The sequence below is a fragment of the Cynocephalus volans genome, chromosome 6 (genome assembly GCF_027409185.1).
Source record: "Cynocephalus volans isolate mCynVol1 chromosome 6, mCynVol1.pri, whole genome shotgun sequence".
NCBI classification, from domain to species: domain Eukaryota; kingdom Metazoa; phylum Chordata; class Mammalia; order Dermoptera; family Cynocephalidae; genus Cynocephalus; species Cynocephalus volans.
The window spans coordinates 10,001-31,981 of NC_084465.1; the positions used below are offsets into that span (position 1 = coordinate 10,001).

General features: G+C 36.9%; 1 protein-coding gene across 1 annotated transcript; it reads left to right on the plus strand.

The window, feature by feature from the left end:
• The first annotated feature begins 373 nt into the window (after nucleotides 1–373).
• On the plus strand, nucleotides 374–21,145 carry LOC134380326 (zinc finger protein 260-like). Its single transcript, XM_063100088.1, has 4 exons — nucleotides 374–439; nucleotides 3,437–3,499; nucleotides 16,447–16,573; nucleotides 18,579–21,145. The coding sequence occupies exons 1-4, from the start codon at nucleotides 380–382 to the stop codon at nucleotides 20,645–20,647; spliced, it is 2,319 nt and encodes a 772-aa protein (XP_062956158.1). The 5' UTR covers nucleotides 374–379; the 3' UTR covers nucleotides 20,648–21,145.
• Nucleotides 21,146–21,981: the final 836 nt, after the last annotated feature.

Sequence of the window (21,981 nt, forward strand, 5' to 3'; positions counted from 1 at the left end):
GGATTTAATAAGGAATCAGAGTTCTACTTCGTAATAACGTGGAAATAAACCAGTCTTGATCCATCAGGTACTGGTCCCCTGGTAGCAAGAATCCCTAAGGAGAAAATAAAATTTTCTCCTTCGGTCCCTAAAGGATGATGGCAGAGGCTTGTTAGAAGTGTAGTCTCGCCCTCCAATGAAATCACCTGCACAGGAGTACTAAACAGGCGTTCGTAGTTCCTTCTGTACTTGTGGGGCTCCGCTCCCTCTGCCATCTGGGAAATGTAGTTTCGCCCTGCAGTGACGACACCAGAGCAAGACATAAGCGCAGGCTTTTCAGGGTTATTTTTGCGCATGTGCGGCTCCTCCCATACCGCCATCTTTGATCTGGAAATCCCGGATGCTGTGGTCGCCGGACGCTGCTCCTCAGATCCTGGGGTTGGATTGTGCTTTCCTGAAGGTGGGTGGAGGGTAAAAGAGGAGCCCAGCGGGCCTCGGGGACCCTGGGGAGCGGGACGGTGTCCCGGCACTTCGGGGGCAGAAGCCCCGTGAGCCTAGGGCGGGCGGGGCCTGACGTGCGGCGCGGTGGCGGATCTGGGCCAGGCCAGGGAAGGGGCGCCTGGGTTGCGCTTTCCAGACGGTTCCAGACGGTTCAGTCAGAGGACGGTGCTGCCGGAAGGCAGGCGGGCGCTCCCGGGTGTGCAGAAGTCGGTTCCAGATGTCCCAGGACGGGGACTCAGGTCCAAGGTGGCGACGGGAACGAGGGTGGGGGTGTGTGAAGATAGCGAGCCTGGGAGGTGTGGGGAGGTCACGTTCCAGCTCCGCCATCAGGAACCTGGTACCGACCTATGGGACGTTCACTTCATCATTTGTAACGTGAGCGTGTTGACATTAGTGTAACGCCCCAAATCCCAGAGGTGAATCTGGGATTGCGAGGTGTGTGCAGACTGTCACTCTGTGGCTGCTGTGGTCGTGGGTGTCTCGGTGTCGCTTCAGGACGTCACGTTTCTGGTCCCTCCCGCCCTGTGCAGCCTGCCTAGCGCTCCTGGTTTGAATTTACAAAGTTCATGCACAACCTTGTTTCCAGGACAGTGACTTCTAGGAAGGAGATTGGGGCACTGGATGTTGGTCCCATTCTCTTTGCAGTGAAGGAGGTGTAACAGACTTTGATGGACGGTGTCCTGTGAATAGGAATCCCACCTGGAGGAGCATCTTTGTGGCCGGAGCCCACTCAGTACTGCTTCAGTCCCAGAAAGGTGAAGATCACAGCTTTGCACAGCCTAAAGAATGATTGTGTCTAGTGCTTAGAGCGCGCCAGAGTTGGCTGATAATGCCTCATTCAATGGGTATGTGAGACTGAATGGTATCGGAAGGTTTGGGCCAACTCTCTTTCAGAAGGGAGAAGTGAATCAAACTGAGGAGAGGCAAGGACCCAGGAGGTGTTACTTATTGAAGAGGGTCTGAAGGTGTTCTGTGGGGTGCAGGAATAACCTGTCCCAGCTGAGAGGATCTGTCTGCAGTGCTCTCTGAACACAGTACCATTCCTTCGATCTTCCCTCATTGTTCCCAGTGCCTGAGCTCTCTCAAACCCAGCCTATAGCCAAATTTGGCATCTAGAGATGTGCTGCTGGTGGTTGTCTGTCTTCATAGTTCTTTTCTGGTTATTCAGTAATGGTTTCCCCCGTAAGAAAATAATTGGATATGAGGAAATGTGACTTGCCCAGGGTCACATGATTTGATGATGTTAGTATTTTCCATTTTGCCACGTTTAAGTCAAAACAAGCATTTGTTCACTTTTGAGATTATTTTTGTGATGCTGAAGTCAGCTTAGACCGTACATTGCTTTAACATACATTGCCTTAAACATCTCTATCCTTTTTTTTTTTTAACTCCAGTACTTTCTTTGGATTATGTCATCTCAAAGGGTAAATAATGTATTTTCCACTTAATGTCAGTAAACTATTCTTTAAAATCATAACTTTTGTGAGAATATATTGGAGGCAATTTTACATTATTTAAAATGGGAAAATTAAACTGCACTTCCTTCTACTCAAAACCAATTTCTTACATGTAATTAAAATGCTAGTGTCCTTGAAAACTTTATGGAAGGATTTCTATTCTCTTTCCATTCTATTTTTCCCCAAACTTTTGAAAGTATCCTGGTACACTGCATTACCCACTTATAAGGAACACCCATTTTATGTTGTATGTTTTTAAAGTAAACAATTTGTAGGTGAAATAAAAGCCAATAAAAACAAAACTTATAACTTAGTTTACTGATGTGCAAATAATTGTTTTTTATTAATCCTATAGCCTCTATTAGGGCTAGAAACTTCACTGAAATACATGTGGTTAACATTCATTGTGATTTTCAAAATTTCAGCCCGTGGTTGTGAAGGTATATTGAATGTATTTGACTTGTAATTCAAGACTTTCTCCCCCACATAATTTTGTTAAATATGTTTGAATTTGGGGGACTTAGATGTATCATTCAGTATTTGCTATGTAAGAAACAAATCAAACCCCAATGGCTTAAAAAACCCAGCCATCTCATTTTTTTTTTTTGAAGTTCTATGGATCCACATCTTGAGGTGCATTTAGCTGGGCAGTTCTCATTCTAGTGTTGCCTTGATTACAAATGTGGATTTAGTGCCCTGGTACCTTGACTGAGGCTGTTTGGTTAAAGATGGCTTCACTCACATGTCCTGTGGTTTGTGCTGACCCTTGGCTGGGCCCTGTGTCTCTCCAACCTTCTTCACAGTATGACTGTTTAAGAGGCAAGCTCCAATGGGCAGTGCTTTTCAAACCTATGTTTGCATGACATTTTCTAATGTGCCACTGTCCAAAGCAGGCCACCTGAGAAAGACTAATTTATTGTCAAAGCATGTTATATGATGGCCTGGGTACGGGGAGATCAATGTACCAGGAGAAATATACATTATCTGTATTTTTTTTACCTATATAATCATGGGCAACATGTGCTGGGTTACAAGATGCACACTATCCAGGTATTCAGGCACATAAAAGGAAGATGTGTTGTAATAGAAACACTTTTTTGGAGTCATGTGTTAACTTAATATATTAATAGGGTAACAGTTAATATAGCTAAACTATTTCTACAACACTAATTTTAGTGATGTCACAATGTGTTTTTCTTTGGTTTAAGGTATTAAGTTATATGTTTAGGTAATATTGATTTGTGCTAAGTCAGTAGGCTATGTATGTTTTTATTGACCCCAAAATAAGTTGTGTGTGTAATGTGTAGCTATTAATGTACTTATAGCTGCATCTTTAATGGGGTCCTTGTTGCCCCTTATTGAGGTGTGAAGGACTGTTCTCTCACAGGAAGGCTTTTTGTTTGTCTTTTTCACCTAATAAGTAGAGTTTGGGGAAGGAGAATCTAGAGCTAAGCCACAACAGTACTCTCCTTAATCTACTCCATTCTCTTTTCTCCCAGCTGTGCTGCCAGAGTGTGCTATGGGTTTACAAGAAAGAACAACAAAAGATGAATAAATCTCTGGTGAGTTTTTTGGCTATTTATTACTCACTCTTTTTTATTGTATTATGTGAGCTTTATGGCATGCATAAATTAAAATTGGAAAGTACAGATGAGTAAAACTCAACTTGGAAGAAACGTACATTCAGAAGATAAAGTTGGCATGTAGATTTAACAGTTTCTAAGACCTCAGAAGTCATCTAAGTTGAATAAAAGTTGTTCTCTCGTCTTTTTTTTTTTTTTTTGGACCGGTAAGGGGATCGCAACCCTTGGCACGGTGTAGTCCGCACCATGCTCAGCCAGTGAGTGCACCGGCCATCCCTATATAGGATACGAACCCGCAGTCTCAGCGCTACCAGCGCTGCACTTTCCGAGTGAGCCACGGGGCCGGCCCTTGTTCTCTGGTCTTTGTGATGTTGTGGAAAAATGCAGACACCTTGTTTACATGATTGGAATGGAAACTGAGAAGAGAATCTGCCAAATTCTCTTGGGATGTGAAGACTTGGTGGCACCAATTTCTGCAACACCATCAATATTAGAAAGTTTTTCACTGTTGATGTGAAAATAAACATTTTTCACTTTCTACAGTGGAAACAGTTACTTAGTTCTAAGGCACAAGATACTTAGTAAGCTTTTTATAAAGTTTCTAAAATAAATCTAGTTCCAGATGCCTTTGGAAGACTGTACTAGATTCATAGATAAAGCCTAGAATTACAACCTAAATTATAGTCAAATCCAATGACTGTTCTCTAGTCTTTTTCTAACTTGAGTCTTCTGCTACATTTTGAACTACTGTTCATGACATTCTCCTGGGAATTCCTCTGTGTTTATTAGTTTCTCTCATGACTTCACTGATGGTTTTTGCTCTTTTCTCCTGAATTCTTCTACTTTCTTCTTTATCACATAGCTTATCAAAGTGCTTCATCCTGGGCCCTGTTCTTCTCATGTGAAATTCTTTCTCACTGATTCAGTCCTCTGCATTTTGTACTCTTTCTCTCCAGTTTGTACTTCTTCCCTAGTCTTTTGATCATAAGTTGAACTCCATTGAATGCTTTTTTGTACCTATTCAAAATGCATCTCAAGGGACTGGCTTGTTAGCTCAGTTGTTTAGATCATGGTGTTTTAACACCAAGGTCAAGGGTTCAGATCTCTGCACCAGCCACCTGCCAGGAAAAAAAGCAAAACATCACCTCAAGGTCAACAAATCTAAAATTAAAACCCCTTCTTCTGTTATATGTGTTATCACTACCACCCAACCACTGACACAAGCCACCAAAATGAGATTTCTCCTAGACTCCTCCCTGTTTCTTGGGTCTAATTTTATCTTGTGTTACTTCCTGCTACTTTTGTTTGTTTGGTCTTTTCATTTTATTCTGATTTCTATATACACTGCCAGTATAGGGAGAGATGTTTGTACTCATGAAGACAGTAACTTTGTTCCACTGGAAATATCATTCTTGTAAAAACCTGAAGGTAATGTTTGCTGGGCTATGAGGTTCAATCCCTGGTGACCTATGCTTCTAGCCAGCACCTGTGGTGACATTCTTAGGAGTCTATGGGGAGAAAGCCTTCAGGAGTTACTAGGACATGTTTCAATAATGGTCAATAAAAAGACGTGAAATAATAAAAACAGAAAGTACAAATTTATATAATGTCTACCTTTTGCTTCTGTAAATTTACATCAGTGATTCTATTTGTAGTTTTTATTAATATACAGTTATCTGTGTGTAGTTCAATAAGACCCATTGTGTTTTTAGACTTTCTTATATATTGTACTTTATTCTTCTCCTATTTCAGGTAATTACTTAAAAATGAATGAGAGTAATGGATGTGTGTATTAGTCATCAGTATGTTTTTAAAGTAGAACTATAGCTAACTGTTCCACTTCTCACTGAGTAACGGAGATGAAAAAAAGGATTACTCAAAACTCCATGAATGTGATGACAAGTCCAAAGGGTCTCTATCCTAGCAACTCCCCTATTAGAAAGAGAAAACTGGGTGCAGCCCTGATTCAAAATTGCCTTCTGTTTTTTATTGTCAAGACAAGGAAGTTTCATAAGAAAATTCAGTTGATTCAGTCATTACAAAGGGACACAAGTACATGGGCAGTGTTAAAAAGTTATCTATGGCTTAAACAATGGAAACTAGTAACATCAGTAAAATTAACAATGTGACATTCCAAAGTACAATTAGTGGAAAGCTAAGTTGGCCAAACTGCGTTCATTATCTAAAGTATAACCTCTTCTTAAGCAAAAGTTACATTCTTATGATAAAATCTAAGTATAATTATTTCTGAAGTTTCCCCCAACAGACAGCTTGCCCCTAGCAAACATTTTTTTCACATCTTTCCCTACAGCAATTCTTAAAATCTCTTAACAGGATCAGTATGACAACCACCTGTTAGCTGTAAAATTATTAAAGTATACAATCCCATACCGAAGTAGTGATTAGGATTGATTAGATGGGCTCTCACCCCCTGGCTTGTAGGCTGTGGCATCCTACCTGAGGGCCTTTGCCTCACATATGTATTTACCTAAAAAGCCTATTCTAAAAATCAAATGAGAATCAACATTATTTAATTAGAATTGATTAAATGGGAATTTGCCATGTTATCTGTAGACTGTGGTCTTCTACCCAAGGGCTTTTGCCCTGTAGATGCATTTACCTAAAAACCCTATTTTAAAATCAAATGAGAATAAAAATTTCTAACCCTCTACATTTCTCCCCTGTTTAATTGTTAAAAAAATCAGAAGCAATCAAAGAGTTGGAGTCAATGGTGGAAACAAGGACATTCTGATGAAGAACGGTCAGCATTACTTCAGCTTGACAAGTCCATTGGAACATGGAACATAACAGTTTAATCACTATAAGAAAATATAAGATACATAAGACACTAATTTCAGCAATAATCCAAGTTCTTATGTTTAAACTGGAAAACCAATGGGTTAATTATTAAGTTTTGAATATGTGCATGTAAATGAGAATGAAAAGCTCCATGTAAAAGTCTTTTTACATCCTTCCATATAGTGGAGGAATTAAAGTTTAGTTTTAGGTAGAAGCTCAGAGATCATATTTTGTAAAGAGCTATTCTTTGTGTTTTTTGGGTAGAATGAGAACATTCACTGCTATAGCAGTTGTGGCTGTAGAGGCCATAAGAATGTCCAAGAATCTCTTAGGGTGCACTCTCGAGAACAGAGGTGACCTGCTCCAGGGCAGAATTCCCCATCTATTATCATGTGAGGTTAACAGGTAACCAAGCTTCTGCTCTCTGTTTTAGTATAAACACATGAGAAATATTAAGATTAGAGATATTCAAGTGTAGAGGAGATGGCAAATACATGTAGTTCATAACTTAGTCAATAGTAACAGCTATCCAACATAATTTATTTTCTTTAAATTATTTCCTGATCATTTCCAATAGCAATCCAAGGGTGAGAACAAACAGGAATATTGGGTTTAGGATAATTGTTTCCCCATTTAGAATTTCCACTGACTCCTGCATTTTGAATAAATATTCGATGTTTCACAGCTATAATAAGATTAAAAGCTGTAAAAATATGATTTATATGTCAATGTGGTTCAAAGGGAACGCCAAAGTTTCCAGCAGTAGAATTAGTACTACAATTGATTCTGTAAACTTGTTATGGTCCAGAAGACCTCCAGTGTAAGCAGTATCATTAGATGAAAGAGGAGGCTCTGAGTCATGCCAAGTAAGCAGATCAAAAATGGGAGGATTCAAAACATAGGTCCAATAAATATTACTTATGGAAGGCTGAATAAACAGGAAAAGCCCATATGTTAGGAATAGGCATGTTACCTCTGGACCTTAGGAATTTATAGTTACGTGATTCTGGAGTTCTGGAATTGGATTTGTTCTCACATGGTGCCACATGACAGGGGCAAATGGCCTTTGCTGGTATACAAAGTGGCCTGTAGTAGAAAGAACAGAAGACCTTCCCCCAATAACAATTTAACAGGTTCCAACTATTGTGGTCCCATTAGTAGGCGGTGGTATAAAACCAACGGTTTAGTGCTTTCCTCAGTGGTAATAAAATGTCATTCTATGGCTGCTAAATTTTGAGAATTGCAGTTTTACAAAATTTAGAGTAAACAAGGCCTTAAAGATCTGTTCATGAGGGGCCAAACCTTTCTCCATACTCCCCCCTTTTTGTTTATTTAATTGAGATTAGAGTAGGCCATTAGCTCTTTTTACAATTGCCTGGCCAGTGGGGTTATATGGGATCCCTGTAACATGTTTAACATTTTAATTATCACAAAATACTGGAAGGCTTTAGAAGTATATGTGGGTCCATAGTCAGTTTTAATTTGAATTGGAAAAAGTACGTTAAAGTATGGATGAGCAATGAGAATGTCATCCATGTAATGATAAATCAAGGCATCTGGAAAAGCCATACAAGCAGGGCTTAAAGCACAATCTGCAAAATCTTACTGTTAGTAATACCTTGAGGAGGACTTTCCATTGATATCTTTGTAAAGGAGCCCCAGCATTAATGCTAGGGAGGGGAAATGCAAATTTTTGCCTATCATTTTTATGCAGGGGAATATTAAAGAAACAATCCTTTAAATCTATAATCTGGGTTTGAGCCTGAGGGTCTGGGCTCCTCCAGGATGAGTATAAGCTCCTCCAATTAACATATTTGTACCACAGTGGCTGGGACAGGCAGTAGCAGGGCAGTTTGGTCATATCTGAAAGCATAACATTCAAGTCAAATCCTTGGTAAAATAACCAGTGTTTCCAATTGTGTCCTGTAACAAAAAGAAGAGATCCTTACTGAACTCATGTTAATAACTTTATCGCCATAAAATGACAGTACTCATGAATAGTGTTAAAATCCTGGAGGGAAAAGTAAATGTTTTAATTGTTAAAAAGAGCCATCAATGTTTCAAAATAAAGAAATGGTAAAAACCCATAATTTTTTTTAACCTTGGTTAGCAATTTTATAAACCCATTAGCTTTTTCATTAGAATAAACTGTGTCTGTTAGTTCAGGACCTAACACTTTAAATTTATAATTGAACCAGGATTATGACTGATAGCATTTTTATGACATAGATTTTCAAGAATCTTACATAATTTTGAAATATATATTTGTAAAATCTCACTATTGACAATGCTTCCCATATAGTCTAATTTATCAGATGAGCCAATTAGTTTTGATACATCTCATATATATATATATATACCCTTTGAGAAGTTCCAGGGCCCTTGGAACCCTCAAAGTTAGTTCAAGTCAAAAGGTTGAGTTTTAAGAATTTGGTTTTGGAAAGTGTGTCAAATAACAAAGGCTTGAAACACTTAGTTGAATAAGATCACAAATCACTACAAAAATAAAATCAAAGTGACAAAGTATTTCAAAGGCAGAGAGCACAAGAAATGGTCATGATAAAACCTGAAATAAGTTTCCTAGACCATTTATCTAAAAGATAAAGTAAACTTTTTACAATTGTGTATTAAGAGCAGTTAAGTGCTTTTAGGAAATCAGTTGTTCAGTGCAGGAGAGCAAACTCTAAATCTGTATCAGAATAATTTTGATATTGATGCTTAATTATTATAAAAACATACATAATTTGTTTTTAATTTTAGCCAATTTTTAAAATTTCTTTTAGAAATTAACCCATCCAAACCATTATCATGACTTACTCAGACATTTCATTTTTGTCCTCTACTTTCTACTTCCTAAATACCCAGTCATTTTACTCTAAGACAAAAATACACTGTACCAAATGCTTTCTCACATAAAAATATTTTTTTTCTTTTAGCCTTTCTAACCACAATTACATCTTCACGTCCATAGCTTTCTTCAAATCACCTCTTGTGAAGTACTGAATAGCAAGCTGAAAAAGTGCTTGCTATTCTGGGGGATAAGCCAGCAAGGCTGGCTTCCCATTTTGCCTTTTTCCCTTCTCCCTCCCCTTGAAGTCTGACCTTTGATTGAACCCAGGACCTTGAGAGTTTTGCAAATGAGAAACTTATGCTTTTTTTGTTGACAAGTAGTTGTGAAAGCGCTGTGGCAGCTGAAATGTTCTATAAATAGTTTGGTACCAGACATAATTGATTTAATCAGCATGATTTGTTATTTTCACTGGCTTATAAAAAGGAACCTAAAATAAACTAAGATGCCTTGAAGGTCACCAACCTGTAAGGTCCACCTGATCTCATAAAAGGGTCTCTCTTCATTTCACACCATCTCTGCTCAGGTACTGGTCTACTACAACCTCTTTTTTACATACTTGTTTCTTCTCTATCAATGTTAAGTTGGCTTCATTTGCCTAAAAATTATATAGAAAGGTTTTTCTGGTTTTGGCTGGGTTCACAACTTAAAAAACATCTAGCAAAGACAATGTAATCCTGTTTGATTAATAAGCCCAGGCAAAGATGTGTGCTGATAATATTTTTATACATTCAGGTTAGTAAGTGGGGGTCCATTTGTCAGAGCAAATTATACAAAGTCCAGTTTGAGTCTCAGCTATTTTTACAAAATAAATATGGTTTTCCAGACAAAAACTTGGTATATCAAGTATATACCCTTATCAGTTAACTAGAGCCTTTGAGATATTGGGCATAGGTACCCTTTCACTAGTCATCCTGGGTCCCAAGTACCCATTTGGCATTTAAGGCCGTGTGGAACCCAGAGAGGCCATGTCGAGCTTAAGGCAGAGCACAGCATTCACAAAGATAATGTCTAAAAGATATTGTTTCTTCCAGCATGGCCAGTAGGCAGAGCTGAGATAAGGAGGAGACATATTGGGTTTTGTCCTGCAGCTGATGGACTATGTGCTGTGGACACTTCATGTCCTCTGATCTCACCATGGCCCTCTGTTCAGTGCCCAGAATTTAGAGACCTAAAACGAGACACAAGCTAACAACAAGACATGTGCAGGGCTTTGGGAGAAGCCCAGAAGCCAGTTCTCTTACAGTTTTTAGTCCTTAAGCAATTAAACTATTAAACATACCACAAAATGTGTTGACCTACAGGCAAATTTAGCAAAAAGGTTTAAATCAAATTTTGAAAACACATCTATTTTATCAACAACTTTAGAAAATTAAAGTCAAGTGAACTTGAAAAGTATACTTATCTATTCAAGGAGTGTGCATTATTTATAAGCCAATTTGGTACCATGCAGACAGTACAAACACACATATAGACATGAACATGTAGATGTAACATTTATGTACTTATATATGTAGACATACACAGAAACAATAAGGATTTCTTAGGTTTTGTTTAAAATATAAATGAGACTGATAAAACAGAAAACTCACTAGTATAAAAGGACAGTTAGGTTAAAATTTTGTTTCTAAAAAAATGTTAAAGCTTATCTGTGAGGCCTTCACCCTGTTTTAGAGAAAGTAAGGTAACAAAAACAGGTTGATTTTGGTCTAGCTTTTGTACTTCAAATGGGTTATGAGCTTAAGGGCTGAGCCAATGAACAAATAGAGATAAAGCAATTTGACTTTGGGGTTTTCAAGAGAAAGGCAGCAGACCCAAAAGGAGGTCCGGTGAGTGCACCATGACTGCATTTCTCATAAAGCCTCAGAGTCTTTGGCAAAAAAGAGATGCACATGCAGTTAAGAAAAGAAAATATGCTCAAACAAAACCAACGCTGTAAAGAAATATCAACTTTTTTTACTGTAGTTTATCCAATTTAAAGTTCTTTCAGTAACTGGCAAAGACTAAGTTTTATCTTTTTTGTTGACACAGACATGTCTTTGTTTTGTTTTGTTTTGTTTTTTACGGTCTTGAATAGGTCTCAGAGAGACTTGGCATAGATTCCAATTGTTAGTTGAGAAGCCTTGGTGCTACCGATTGTATTTTTTAACCAGTGACCAATTTGTTCCAGATTTTTATGTTAACGCTCCCTTCCTTGGGGTACCAAGGGCATTATTGTCTAATAACCACTAACAGTTTTACAAGCTGCCATTCAGTTAATTTACAGCCAACTGCTTTAATGAGACATTGGAGTTGTAATTTATGTTGAGTCTCCCCTTTTGTCAAAGAATTTTCCATATTTTAAAAGTGACAGAAAGAGAAAAAGAAAAAAAAAACCCTTCAGCTTGAAAGCGAGTTTGACCTGCGTTAGGCATGCAGTGCTAACTGAGAGCAACCTGTTATTCCCTTACCAGGAAGAGCAGTTTTCCCATTGTGCCCTAAAGTCTCCTTTGCCGGATCCTGAGATGTTGAGATACCCTTTCCATTTTCCATGTTGTGGGAGGTAGTACTGTGGCCCACATTCTTCTTTGTTCCTTTTATTTCTAGTAATATAATTTGTCTTGAAGATTCTTTTGCTGATATCAATATTTCCACTTAAGCTTTTAATAATTTGTGTTGCTATGGTAGATAAGTTTTCAATATTTTACTTTTAGTCTGTTTTTTTGTATTTAAAGTGTAGTTCTCTGGGCAACATATTGGGTCTTACTTTCCTATCAAATCTGACAGTCTTTGCCTTAAGTAGGATATTTAATGCTATTCCATTTAAACTAATTATTGATAAGGTTTAATTTAAGTGTGCCATTTTACTATTTTCTATTTGTATTTGCCTCATCTGCCTTTTAATCCTTTGCTTTTTATTTTCTAACTTTTCATCAATTAATTTTTTAAAAATACTTTATTTTGGTTCATCTATTGGCTTTTAAAATAATTTATTCTTAATTTTGGTAAAAAGCATATAGCATAAAATTTACTTTTTGCATCATTTCTTAACCTTTAGTAGTTTTAAGTATATCGAGGCTGTTGCACAGGACATATCCACAAGTTTTTTATCTTGTAATACTGAGAATCTATATCCATTAAATGACAATTCCCAACTTCCCCCTTCTCCCAGCCTCTGGCAACCACCAATCTAATTTGTGTTTCTAAAAATTTGACTCATCATTTTGTGAGTGTCTTATTTCGCTTTGCATAATGTCCTCAAGGTTCCATATTATAGCATATGTCAAGATTTCCTTTCTTCTTAAGGTTGGACATTACTTCTTTGTATGTATATACCACATTTCATTTATCCATTCACTCATGGCTGAACATTTGGGTTGCTTTCGCCTCTTAACTCTGTGAGTAATGCTGCTGTGAACACAGGTGAGGAAATATCTTTTTGAGATTCTGCTATTAATTATTTTGGATGTATACACAAAATTTGGATTTATGAATCCTATGGTAATTCTATTTTTAATTTTTTGAGAAGTCAGTGTACTTTTTTTTAAAAAATAGGGACTGCACACTTTATACACCCACATAAAGTGTACGTTTCCAATTTTGTCAATACTTGTTATTTTCTATTGGGTGTGAAATGATATTTCATTGTGATTTTGCATTTCTGTAGTGATTAATGATATTAAGCATCTTTCCATGACCTTGTTAGACATTGGTATATCGTCTTTGTAGAAAATGTCGGTTGAAGCCCTCTGCTTATTTTTTAATCAGATTATTTGTTTTATTGTTTAGTTGTAGGCATTTTTAAAATGTATTCTTGATGTTAATTTCTTATGAGGTAGATGATTTTCAACTTTTCTCTCTTTTGAGTTGCTAATGTAAATAGTATTGTGTTTTTTGTTTTAAATTTTACTTGGTCATTGCTGGGGTATAGAAAAGTGATTGACTTTTGTATATTAATGTTGCAATCTTGCTTTAATCAGTAATTAATTCTAGGAGGTTTTCTATTTACTTGCTAGGATATTTTACACAGATAATCATATCATCTGCAACTAATGGCAATTTTATTTATATCTTTCCCAACCTGTAAATCTTTTATTTCCTTGTGTCATTGCACTACCCAGTACTTTTAGTGTGATGTTGAAGAAGTAATGAGAAGATACATTCTTGCCTTGTTCCTGATTATCTGGGAAAGCTTTGTGTTTCCCACCATTGAGGATGATGTTAGCTGCAGTTTTCTGTAGATAATCATTATCAAGTTCTGATGTTCCCCTCTATTCCTAGGTTACTGAGAACTTTTATAATGAATGGATGCTGTATTTTTTCAAATGCTTCTTCTGCATCTATCGATGTGATCATGTGATTTTCTGTTTATTATTCTTGTTAGTGATTACATTACTTGATATTCATATGTTGAACCACCCTTGCCTACCTGTGATAAATACCACTTGGTCATGCTGCATAATTCTCTTTAGACATTGTTGGATTAGGTTTGCTAATATTTTATTGAGCTTATTTGCATGTATGTTCATGATAGATAACAGTTTGTAGATTTGTATTCTAATAATATCTTTGTCTGGTTTTGGTACTGAGGTAATGCTGTCCTCATACAATGAGCTGGAAAGTACTTCATCTTCTATTTTCTGTAATAGATTGTGGGAAGTTGGTATATTTTCTTCCTTAAATGTTGGCTTCAGTTCTCCTGTGAGCACATCTGGGACAGGTGCTTTCTGTTTTGAATGTTATTATTTGTTTACTCAGTTTTCATAATAGATACAGGTCTATTTACATTGTGTATTTTTGTGTGTGTGAGTTTTGGTAAGCTGTCTTTTAAGGAATCAGTCCATTTCATGTACAATGTCAAATGTGTGCAGAGTTGTTCATAGTATTTATTATTTGTTTAATGTCCACAGGATCTGTGGTGATGTCCTGTTATTCATTTCTGATATTACTAATCTCTGTCTTGTGTTCATTATCTTTTTAGTTAGCCTGGATAGGCTTATCAATTTTATTGATCTTTTAAAAAAATCAGCTTTTTAGATGTTTATTTTTCATCCAGATTTTCTTTTTCAATTTTATTTCTGTTCCAGTTTTTATTTTCTTCTGCTTCCTTTCAATTTAATTAGCTCTTTTTTTCCCCTGCTAGTTCCCAAAGTGGAAACATAGATTATTGAGTTTAGATGTGTGTTTTTTTAAGTATGCATTCAGTGCCATAAAAAAATTAGAGCACTGTTATTTCTGTATCCTACAAATTTTGTTGTCATTTTTGCTTTTTTTTTTTCCTTTTGGTGGCTGTCCAGTATGGGAATCTAAATCATTGACCTTGGCATTACAAGGCTGTGCTCTAACCAAGTGAGCTAATTGGTCAGCCCCATTTTCACTTTCATTTATTAAAAGTATTTTAATTTTTTCTCGGTTTTTCTTTTGTTTTTTGTTTGTTTTTTGAGCCCATGTATTAGAGTGTGATGTTTAATCCCACTCTATTTGGGTATCTTGTGGTCAGTGCTCTGTTATCGATTTCTAGTTTAATTATTTTGTGGTCTGATAGCACATATTGTATGATATCTATTATTTTAATTTTCCTAGAGCGTTATATGACTTTGAATATGGTCTTAGTGATTTTATTTATGTGAGTTTGAGAAGAATGTCTATTCTGTTGTTGTTGAAAGAAGTAGTCAGTAGATATCCATTATATCCAGATCATGTTATTGAGTTTAATTATGTCTGTTATGGTTTTCTGCCTGCTGAATTGTTTCATTTTTAATAGAGGGTGTTGAAATCTCCAGTTTTGATGGTGGGTTCGTGTATTTCTCCTTGAAGTTCTATTAGGTTTGGTGTCACATAGTTTGATGATCTGTTGTAAGGCACATACACATTAAGAATTGTCCTCTGGGAGAACTAACTGATATTAGGATGTAATGCCACTTTTTCTCCCCCTCTATCCTATGTTTAAAGATAAAGTGTTTCTGCAGATTCCGTAATTGTTCTTTTTTTACTTTCAACTTCTTAGGTTTATTCATTCTGATGTCTTCACATAACATGGACTTTGATACTTTTCAAATCTTTATTGTCAACTTAACTTTCTCTCTTGAATGCTGGAATCATATATCCAATTGCCACTTGGACTTTCCACAGATATTTCAAGTATTATGTATTTGAGTCTGTTTCACTTTTGCTCTTTATATTTTCTCCTATTTTTCAAACTTTTTGCAGTTCCAGGACCTAACTAGCTGTGCTTATGTAGATAGCCTGAGAGTAAAACTCTTCTTTTTAATTTCTGCAAATTACTACCACATTGTGTTTCTGATTTTTCATTCCCTATTACTTTTTAATACTGTTAAGTCTCTCTTCTGTGTGCTTATTTCTCTGTTGTAATGTAGTTGATCTTCTGTCACCCTGTTTTCTTTTTCCCTCTGATTCTCCCTAAAAGCCTTTTCCATTCTCCTTGTAGTGGGTAACTATTAAAATGCAAATAAAGTCATGTACTTACAGGACCACATTATTTGCTCCCTGTGGTTTAGAAAGTTGCAGTGTGCACCTTAGTGTGGACACAAGCAATCCCTTGGCACATAGGAAGGAAATTTTGGAATGCCCTTTTTATGTACTTTTAATTCATAAGTAGTTAAGAAACAATAACTACATAAAATGTTTTGCTGTTTGAAATAGATCCCATATTTAAGTGTGGAATCATTCTATAATCAGTTGCTTCAATATTTTTTTTCTCTTATGCCACCCAGGATCATTCACTCAGACATGGTGCTGTGTGTACTTCCATTAATGTGGGGTGTGGTTTTTGTGTTCTTGTGACTGGACTTTTGCTATTGCTTCATATTCATGAGACCATGCAGTTCACATGGGAGAGTTTAACATCTTTGGCATTTCAGTGAAGTGCAAACTGAATACAAAATAAAAGTATATTTTCTATTTTTTTCTTATACCAGTCTGTATTGAGCTTGTGTTTAAATTTGTTCATCTAACACAGTATTTCAGGTATGTATTTATACTTATATTTTCATGCCTGTTTATATTCTCCTTGGAAAAATAAAATTTTACTCACACTTTTGCCACTAGCAACAAGGATACTTCTTAAGGTATAAAATAAGTTTTGTAGCATTGTATTTAGTAATTAAAAACTTGTTACAATACCAGGATATTTGTCCTTTTTTTTCCTTCCTATTCTATGGAGTACAAAAAAGTGCCATCTTATATAAGACACACACAACACATGCACACACAGAGGGGTCAATTCCCAGATTTTTGTTTTGTGATCCAGGGATGTTGACTTGAGAACGTGTCATTACAGGAGTTGGTGTCATTTGAGGATGTGGCTGTGGACTTCACCTGGGAGGAGTGGCAGGACCTGAATGATGCTCAGAGGACTTTGTATAGGGATGTGATGCTGGAGACGTACAGCAACCTGGTGTCACTGAGTGAGTAAAACTCCTGAGTAACTTTCAGAAGAAATGGTTTCTTTTTTTGTTCATAAATATAGGAACCATTTATAGGGTTTCATGCTATTTTGGTGAGATGATGTTTCTTGAAATGTGCTCTCTCTTTCTCATGAGTTTCAAATTGGCTTCTTTATTGCACATCTGAAGCTGAGCTCTTGACATTCTTCCAGGAATCAGACTTAGCAGTTTTACAGAGTCCTACATTACTTCCCATTAACAGAACACTGCATTAACAAAGCTGAGGTGATTCTCAAGTTAGAAGAAGGAGCAGATCCAACACTAGAAGAATGCCTAAACAAGATCCTGCAAGGTTTGTCAGCACATACAGTGCAGAAGCCAAGAAAAGTAAAGCCCATTAGGTGTTGGAAGTGTTCAGTTGTTTCTGGCAATTTTTCCCCCAAGTCCCAGACTTGAGGATGGCTCATCTGCAATCCTGTATTACATAATCTCCAAGGTGGGGTGTCCCATGTACATCCCAATATTTTATTTTGCTGAATCTGTTTTATATGTACCCAGTGTCTAATTCCTACATTTCTTTTCTTTGACATTTATTTTTCCTATTTGCTTTCTTAACATTTTTAGTTGTGTGGGTGTCTTCAATTCTCATGTACATTTTTTTTCATACCATATCTGTTCGTTTTATGTTGTTTCTGACAGAATGCCTGCAACTGGGTAATGTATAAAGAAAATAATCTTTTTCTTACAAGTCTCTTCTGGAGACTCAGCATTCCAAGTTCAAGGGGTTGTATCAGGTGAGGACCTTTGTTCAGGTGGGGACTCTTCACAGAGTCCCAACATAGTCCAGGGTATAACATAGCAATTCACTAAGAAAATAGGAAAAGAGGTACAGCAGTGAGGTTTGTACCACCACATCAAAAGTCATGAAGTTGAGGAGAACCCTGCATGGGAGAATGGAAAGCAGTTGTCCTTGACTTTGAAGGAAAACCAGGAGATTCTGGGTGCCGAGACCATGTGAACTAAGGATTCGATGTTGAGGGGATAAGACTGTTGATTGGGAATGGAGTTCAAAGTTAGCATTTTTCTGTTTTCTTTGTGGAAATTATTTAGAAAAAAAACCAAAATGAGAAATGTGAAGGAGACTCTTTTTTGAGTGGAAGACCACCAAAACGTCACTGCACAAAACAAAAGCTTTTACAAGAAATGAATTACCCAGTGGTGGTCCACGTACCAGACATTGGGAATAGGATACAAGTTGATTTGAGAAGGGGTTGAAAGAACATTTTTCAAAGATGGTGGGAACAGCCTTGGATGCAGAACCAAATATTTTAGAACAGAAGTAGGTGTCTAGGGAGGAGAACTGACGTTTCCTTTATTGTAATGGTTTACGAGAAGCAAAGGAAGTCAATTAAATGAAAAGCTTGGAGGAAGCTCTCTTTATTTGTGGTGGAGCAAAGGATATTTTATCCTGTGAAAAACTTCCACATTCCTATACCCATTTCTTAACAGAGGACTATAAAGCATATGAACATAAATGCAAAGCCCTTATACTCAGCCATGTTCTTGAATATATGATTAAAAAAAATTGGCTCACTTCTGTACCTAAAAGTAGCTGATGAAAGAAAACCAAACCTAGTCATAGTCATAGTGAAATAATGAGAAAATAGCAGCAGGAGACACCCATTGTTGTAAAAATAAAACAGAGAAAATGCTGTAAAGAAATGAAAGGTGCTTAGTAGAAAACTAGAGGTAGGCAAAAAATAAAAATTCTTAACAAATACTCATAAGATTTAAAATGAACAAAGAAGGAAAGAAAACATGATATAACATTGGAAAATATACTAGTACAACATTACATCATCAGTAAGAAAAAATTCCATAAACTCCTGAAACCAATGTCTATTATTGTATTTTTTATAAAATCTTTTGTTACTAGCATTCTAAGACATTTCTGTACATTTACTTGAGCAATCAATGAGATGTACTTATGTGTGGTTCAGATAGTTATTTTTTTTTGTAATTTCAGATGTCCAGATAGATGATGACCTAGTGAAGAGGAACCAAGAAAGTCACAGTAAATGCTTGCAGCAAATTGTAATCACCAATAGCAACAGCAACACATCAGCTGAGGAGAGAGTTGTGTTAGGAAAATCTTATTTGAATTCATACCATGTTTTAAATCTGATTATAAATAATGGAAAGTATTCAGGAAAGGGACATGAAGAGTTTTACATATGCCAGAATGCACTTCCTCCTCAAGAGCCTGATGAGATGCCTGCTGGAAAGAAACATGATGACCATCATATAATGGGAAAATTGCCCAGACATCATGAGCATCTTAGTCAGCATCTCAATATTGAAACTGGAAAGCAGCCTTTAGAATACAGTGGAAAATGGAAATCCTCCAACACAGAGCCAATAATATTTATACATAGAAAGATTCATATGGATGGGACCACCTGTAAGTATAATGAATATGGGAAAGGCTGTGGTAAGTCAGCTGTCATTGCTCCAGAAATAAATCAGGTAGAAAGGAAAACTTTTCAATGTGGTATATGTGGGAAAATGTTCTATAAAAAATTTGAACTCACTAAACATCAGATTATGCACACAGGAGAGATCCACATTTCATATCAGAGAACTCTCACAGGTGAGAAACCACATGAATGTAAAGAATGTGGAAAAGCTTTTAACCAAAAGTCAGACCTCAGCAGGAATGAGAGAATTCCCACAAGTGAGAAACAGTATGAATGTAAAGAATGTGGCAAAACTTTTAACCAAAAGTCAAGCCTCAGCCTTCATCCCAGAACTCACACAGGTGAGAAACCATATAAATGTAAAGAAAGTGGAAATGCTTTTAACCAAAAGTCAGATTTTAGCAGGCATGAGAAAATTCACACATGTGAGAAACCATATGAATGTAGAGAATGTGGAAAAACTTTTAAGCATAAGTCACTGCTCTGCAGGCATCAGAGAATTCACACAGGTGAGAAACCATATCAATGTAAAGAATGTGGAAAAGCTTTTAGGGAAAAGTCACATCTCTGCAGACATGAAAGAACTCACACAGGTGAGAAACCATATGAATGTAAAGAATGTGGAAAAGCTTTTAGTGGAAAGTCACAGCTCAGCAGGCACCAGAAAAGTCACACAGGTGAAAAACCATATGAATGTAAAGAATGTGGAAAAGCTTTTAGCGGACAGTCACAGCTCAGCAGGCATCAGAAAAGTCACACAGGTGAGAAACCATATGAATGTAAAGAATGTGGAAAAGCTTTTGGTGAAAAGTCATACCTCAGCAGTCATCAAAGAACTCACACAGGCGAGAAACCATATGAATGCAAAGAATGTGGAAAAGCTTTTAGCAAAAAGTCATATTTTAGCATTCATCAGAGAACTCACACTGGTGAGAAACCATTTGAATGTAAAGACTGTGGGAAAGCATTTACCAACAAGTGGGACATCAGCAGGCATGAGAGAATTCACACAGGTGAGAAGCCATATGAATGTAAAGAATGCGGAAAAGCTTTTAGTGAAAAATCAAACCTCAGCTTTCATCAGAGAACTCATACGGGTGAGAAACCATATGAATGCAAAGAATGTGGAAAAGCTTTTAAGCACAAGGGAGACCTCAGCAGGCATGAGATAACTCATACAAGTGAGAAACCATATGAATGTAAAGAATGTGGAAAAGCTTTTAGGCAAAAGTCGTACTTCAGCATTCATCAGAGAACTCACACAGGTGAGAAACCATATGACTGTAAAGACTGTGGAAAAGCTTTTAACAAAAAGGTAGACCTCAGCATTCATCAGAGAAGTCACACAGGTGAGAAACCGTATGAATGTAGAGAATGTGGAAAAACTTTTAACCAAAAGTCACAGCTCAACAGGCATGAGAGAATTCACACAGGTGAGAAACCTTATGAATGTAGAGAATGTGGAAGAGCTTTCAACCGAAAGTCACACCTCAGCAGACACCAGAAAAGTCACACAGGTGAGAAACCATATGAATGTAAAGAATGTGGAAAAGCTTTTAGCAAAAAGTCATATGTCAGCATTCATCAGAGATCTCACACAGATCAAAGGCCATGTTAATGTAAAGAATGTGGAAAATCTTTTAACCAAAAGGTAAACCTCAGAAGACATGAGAGAACTCACACAGGTGAGAAACCACATGAATGCAAAGAATGTGGAAAAGCTTTTATTCAAAAGTCACACGTCAGCAGCCATCAAAGAACTTGTATAGGTGAGAAACCATGTGAATGTAAGGAATGTGGGAAAACAGTTTACTGGAACTCACCATAATAGACATGAACAACTTCACACATGGGAAAACCCCAATTAATGTAAAGACTGTGGGAGGATTTGCCATAAATCAAATGGCACATTTCATCAGAGAACTTACACCAAGAAGAAGCCATATAAATGCACAACTGTCCGTTGGTATTGCAGGTTGGTTCCAGGAGCCCCTGTTGATGAAAACACTTGAAAATGATCAAGCCCCTTCTATAAATGGTGTACAGTTTCAATATTGCCTATGGACTCTTTTCCATGTTCTTTACATCTTGAGTAGAATATTTGTATTACTGAATACAGAAGGAATTCCTTGTAAATAGTTGTTATACTGTGTTGTGTTTTACTTGTATTATAGCTTTATTTATTTCTTTTGATTTTTATGTGTTTGAATCAGCAGATGTGCAATCCTGATATAGAAGGTGGTCAATAATTGTGAAAACATCTTTTTTCAGCAGTTACAGGGCTGGCTATAGTTAATGTATTATTTAGAGCGTGGTGCTGATAACACCATAGGTCCCAGTACTGGCCAGCCATTGGGAAAAAAGAAAGAAAGAAAAGTAAAAAACTTGCACTGCAGCAGGCATGAGACAATTTATACAAGGGGAACATTCTCCATGGATTGGACTGGGTATGTATTTTCTAAAAACACATTTTTCTCTTGTACACATGCCTGTAATCTCGGCCTTATTGTTATGTTGAACCATGTAATTTAGCTCTGTTCAGGGGAGTATGGATACAGGTGATAAACATTACTTCCAGGCCACGCAATAACGAAAATGTTCATGCATTTGTCCCTGATTTCTCATTCTCTGGGACTGAAGGGAAGATGACTCTAGGGTAGAGTCAGGGTCCATGGGTGGAAGAAATTTATTATGATTGAAGACAGACTGAATTGAAGAAACCGTAGTTCTTTCCAACTCTGTCCCCAAATCCTCTATTCATACTTTATGTAAGAAATGCTTACTATGGTTTGCCATTTCATGTGTGATCTCTTTGTGTTACAACACAAGTACCCCTTGGTGCCAACTAACTTTGTGAGCTTTCTGAGAAAAGTTACCAGTTCTTGGATATGAGACTATTCACACAGAAGAGAAACCTATTTTGTCACCTTTCACACCCAAGTCTGCTTATGG

Excerpts from the sequence above, each read along its gene's own strand:
- LOC134380326 (XM_063100088.1), top strand. The coding sequence starts at position 380 with ATGCTGTGGTCGCCGGACGCTGCTCCTCAGATCCTGGGGTTGGATTGT. Across the intron at positions 440-3,436 it reads TGGATTGTGCTTTCCTGAAG|CTGTGCTGCCAGAGTGTGCT; the intron begins GTGGGTGGAGGG and ends CTTTTCTCCCAG. Across the intron at positions 16,574-18,578 it reads CAGCAACCTGGTGTCACTGA|ATGTCCAGATAGATGATGAC; the intron begins GTGAGTAAAACT and ends TTGTAATTTCAG.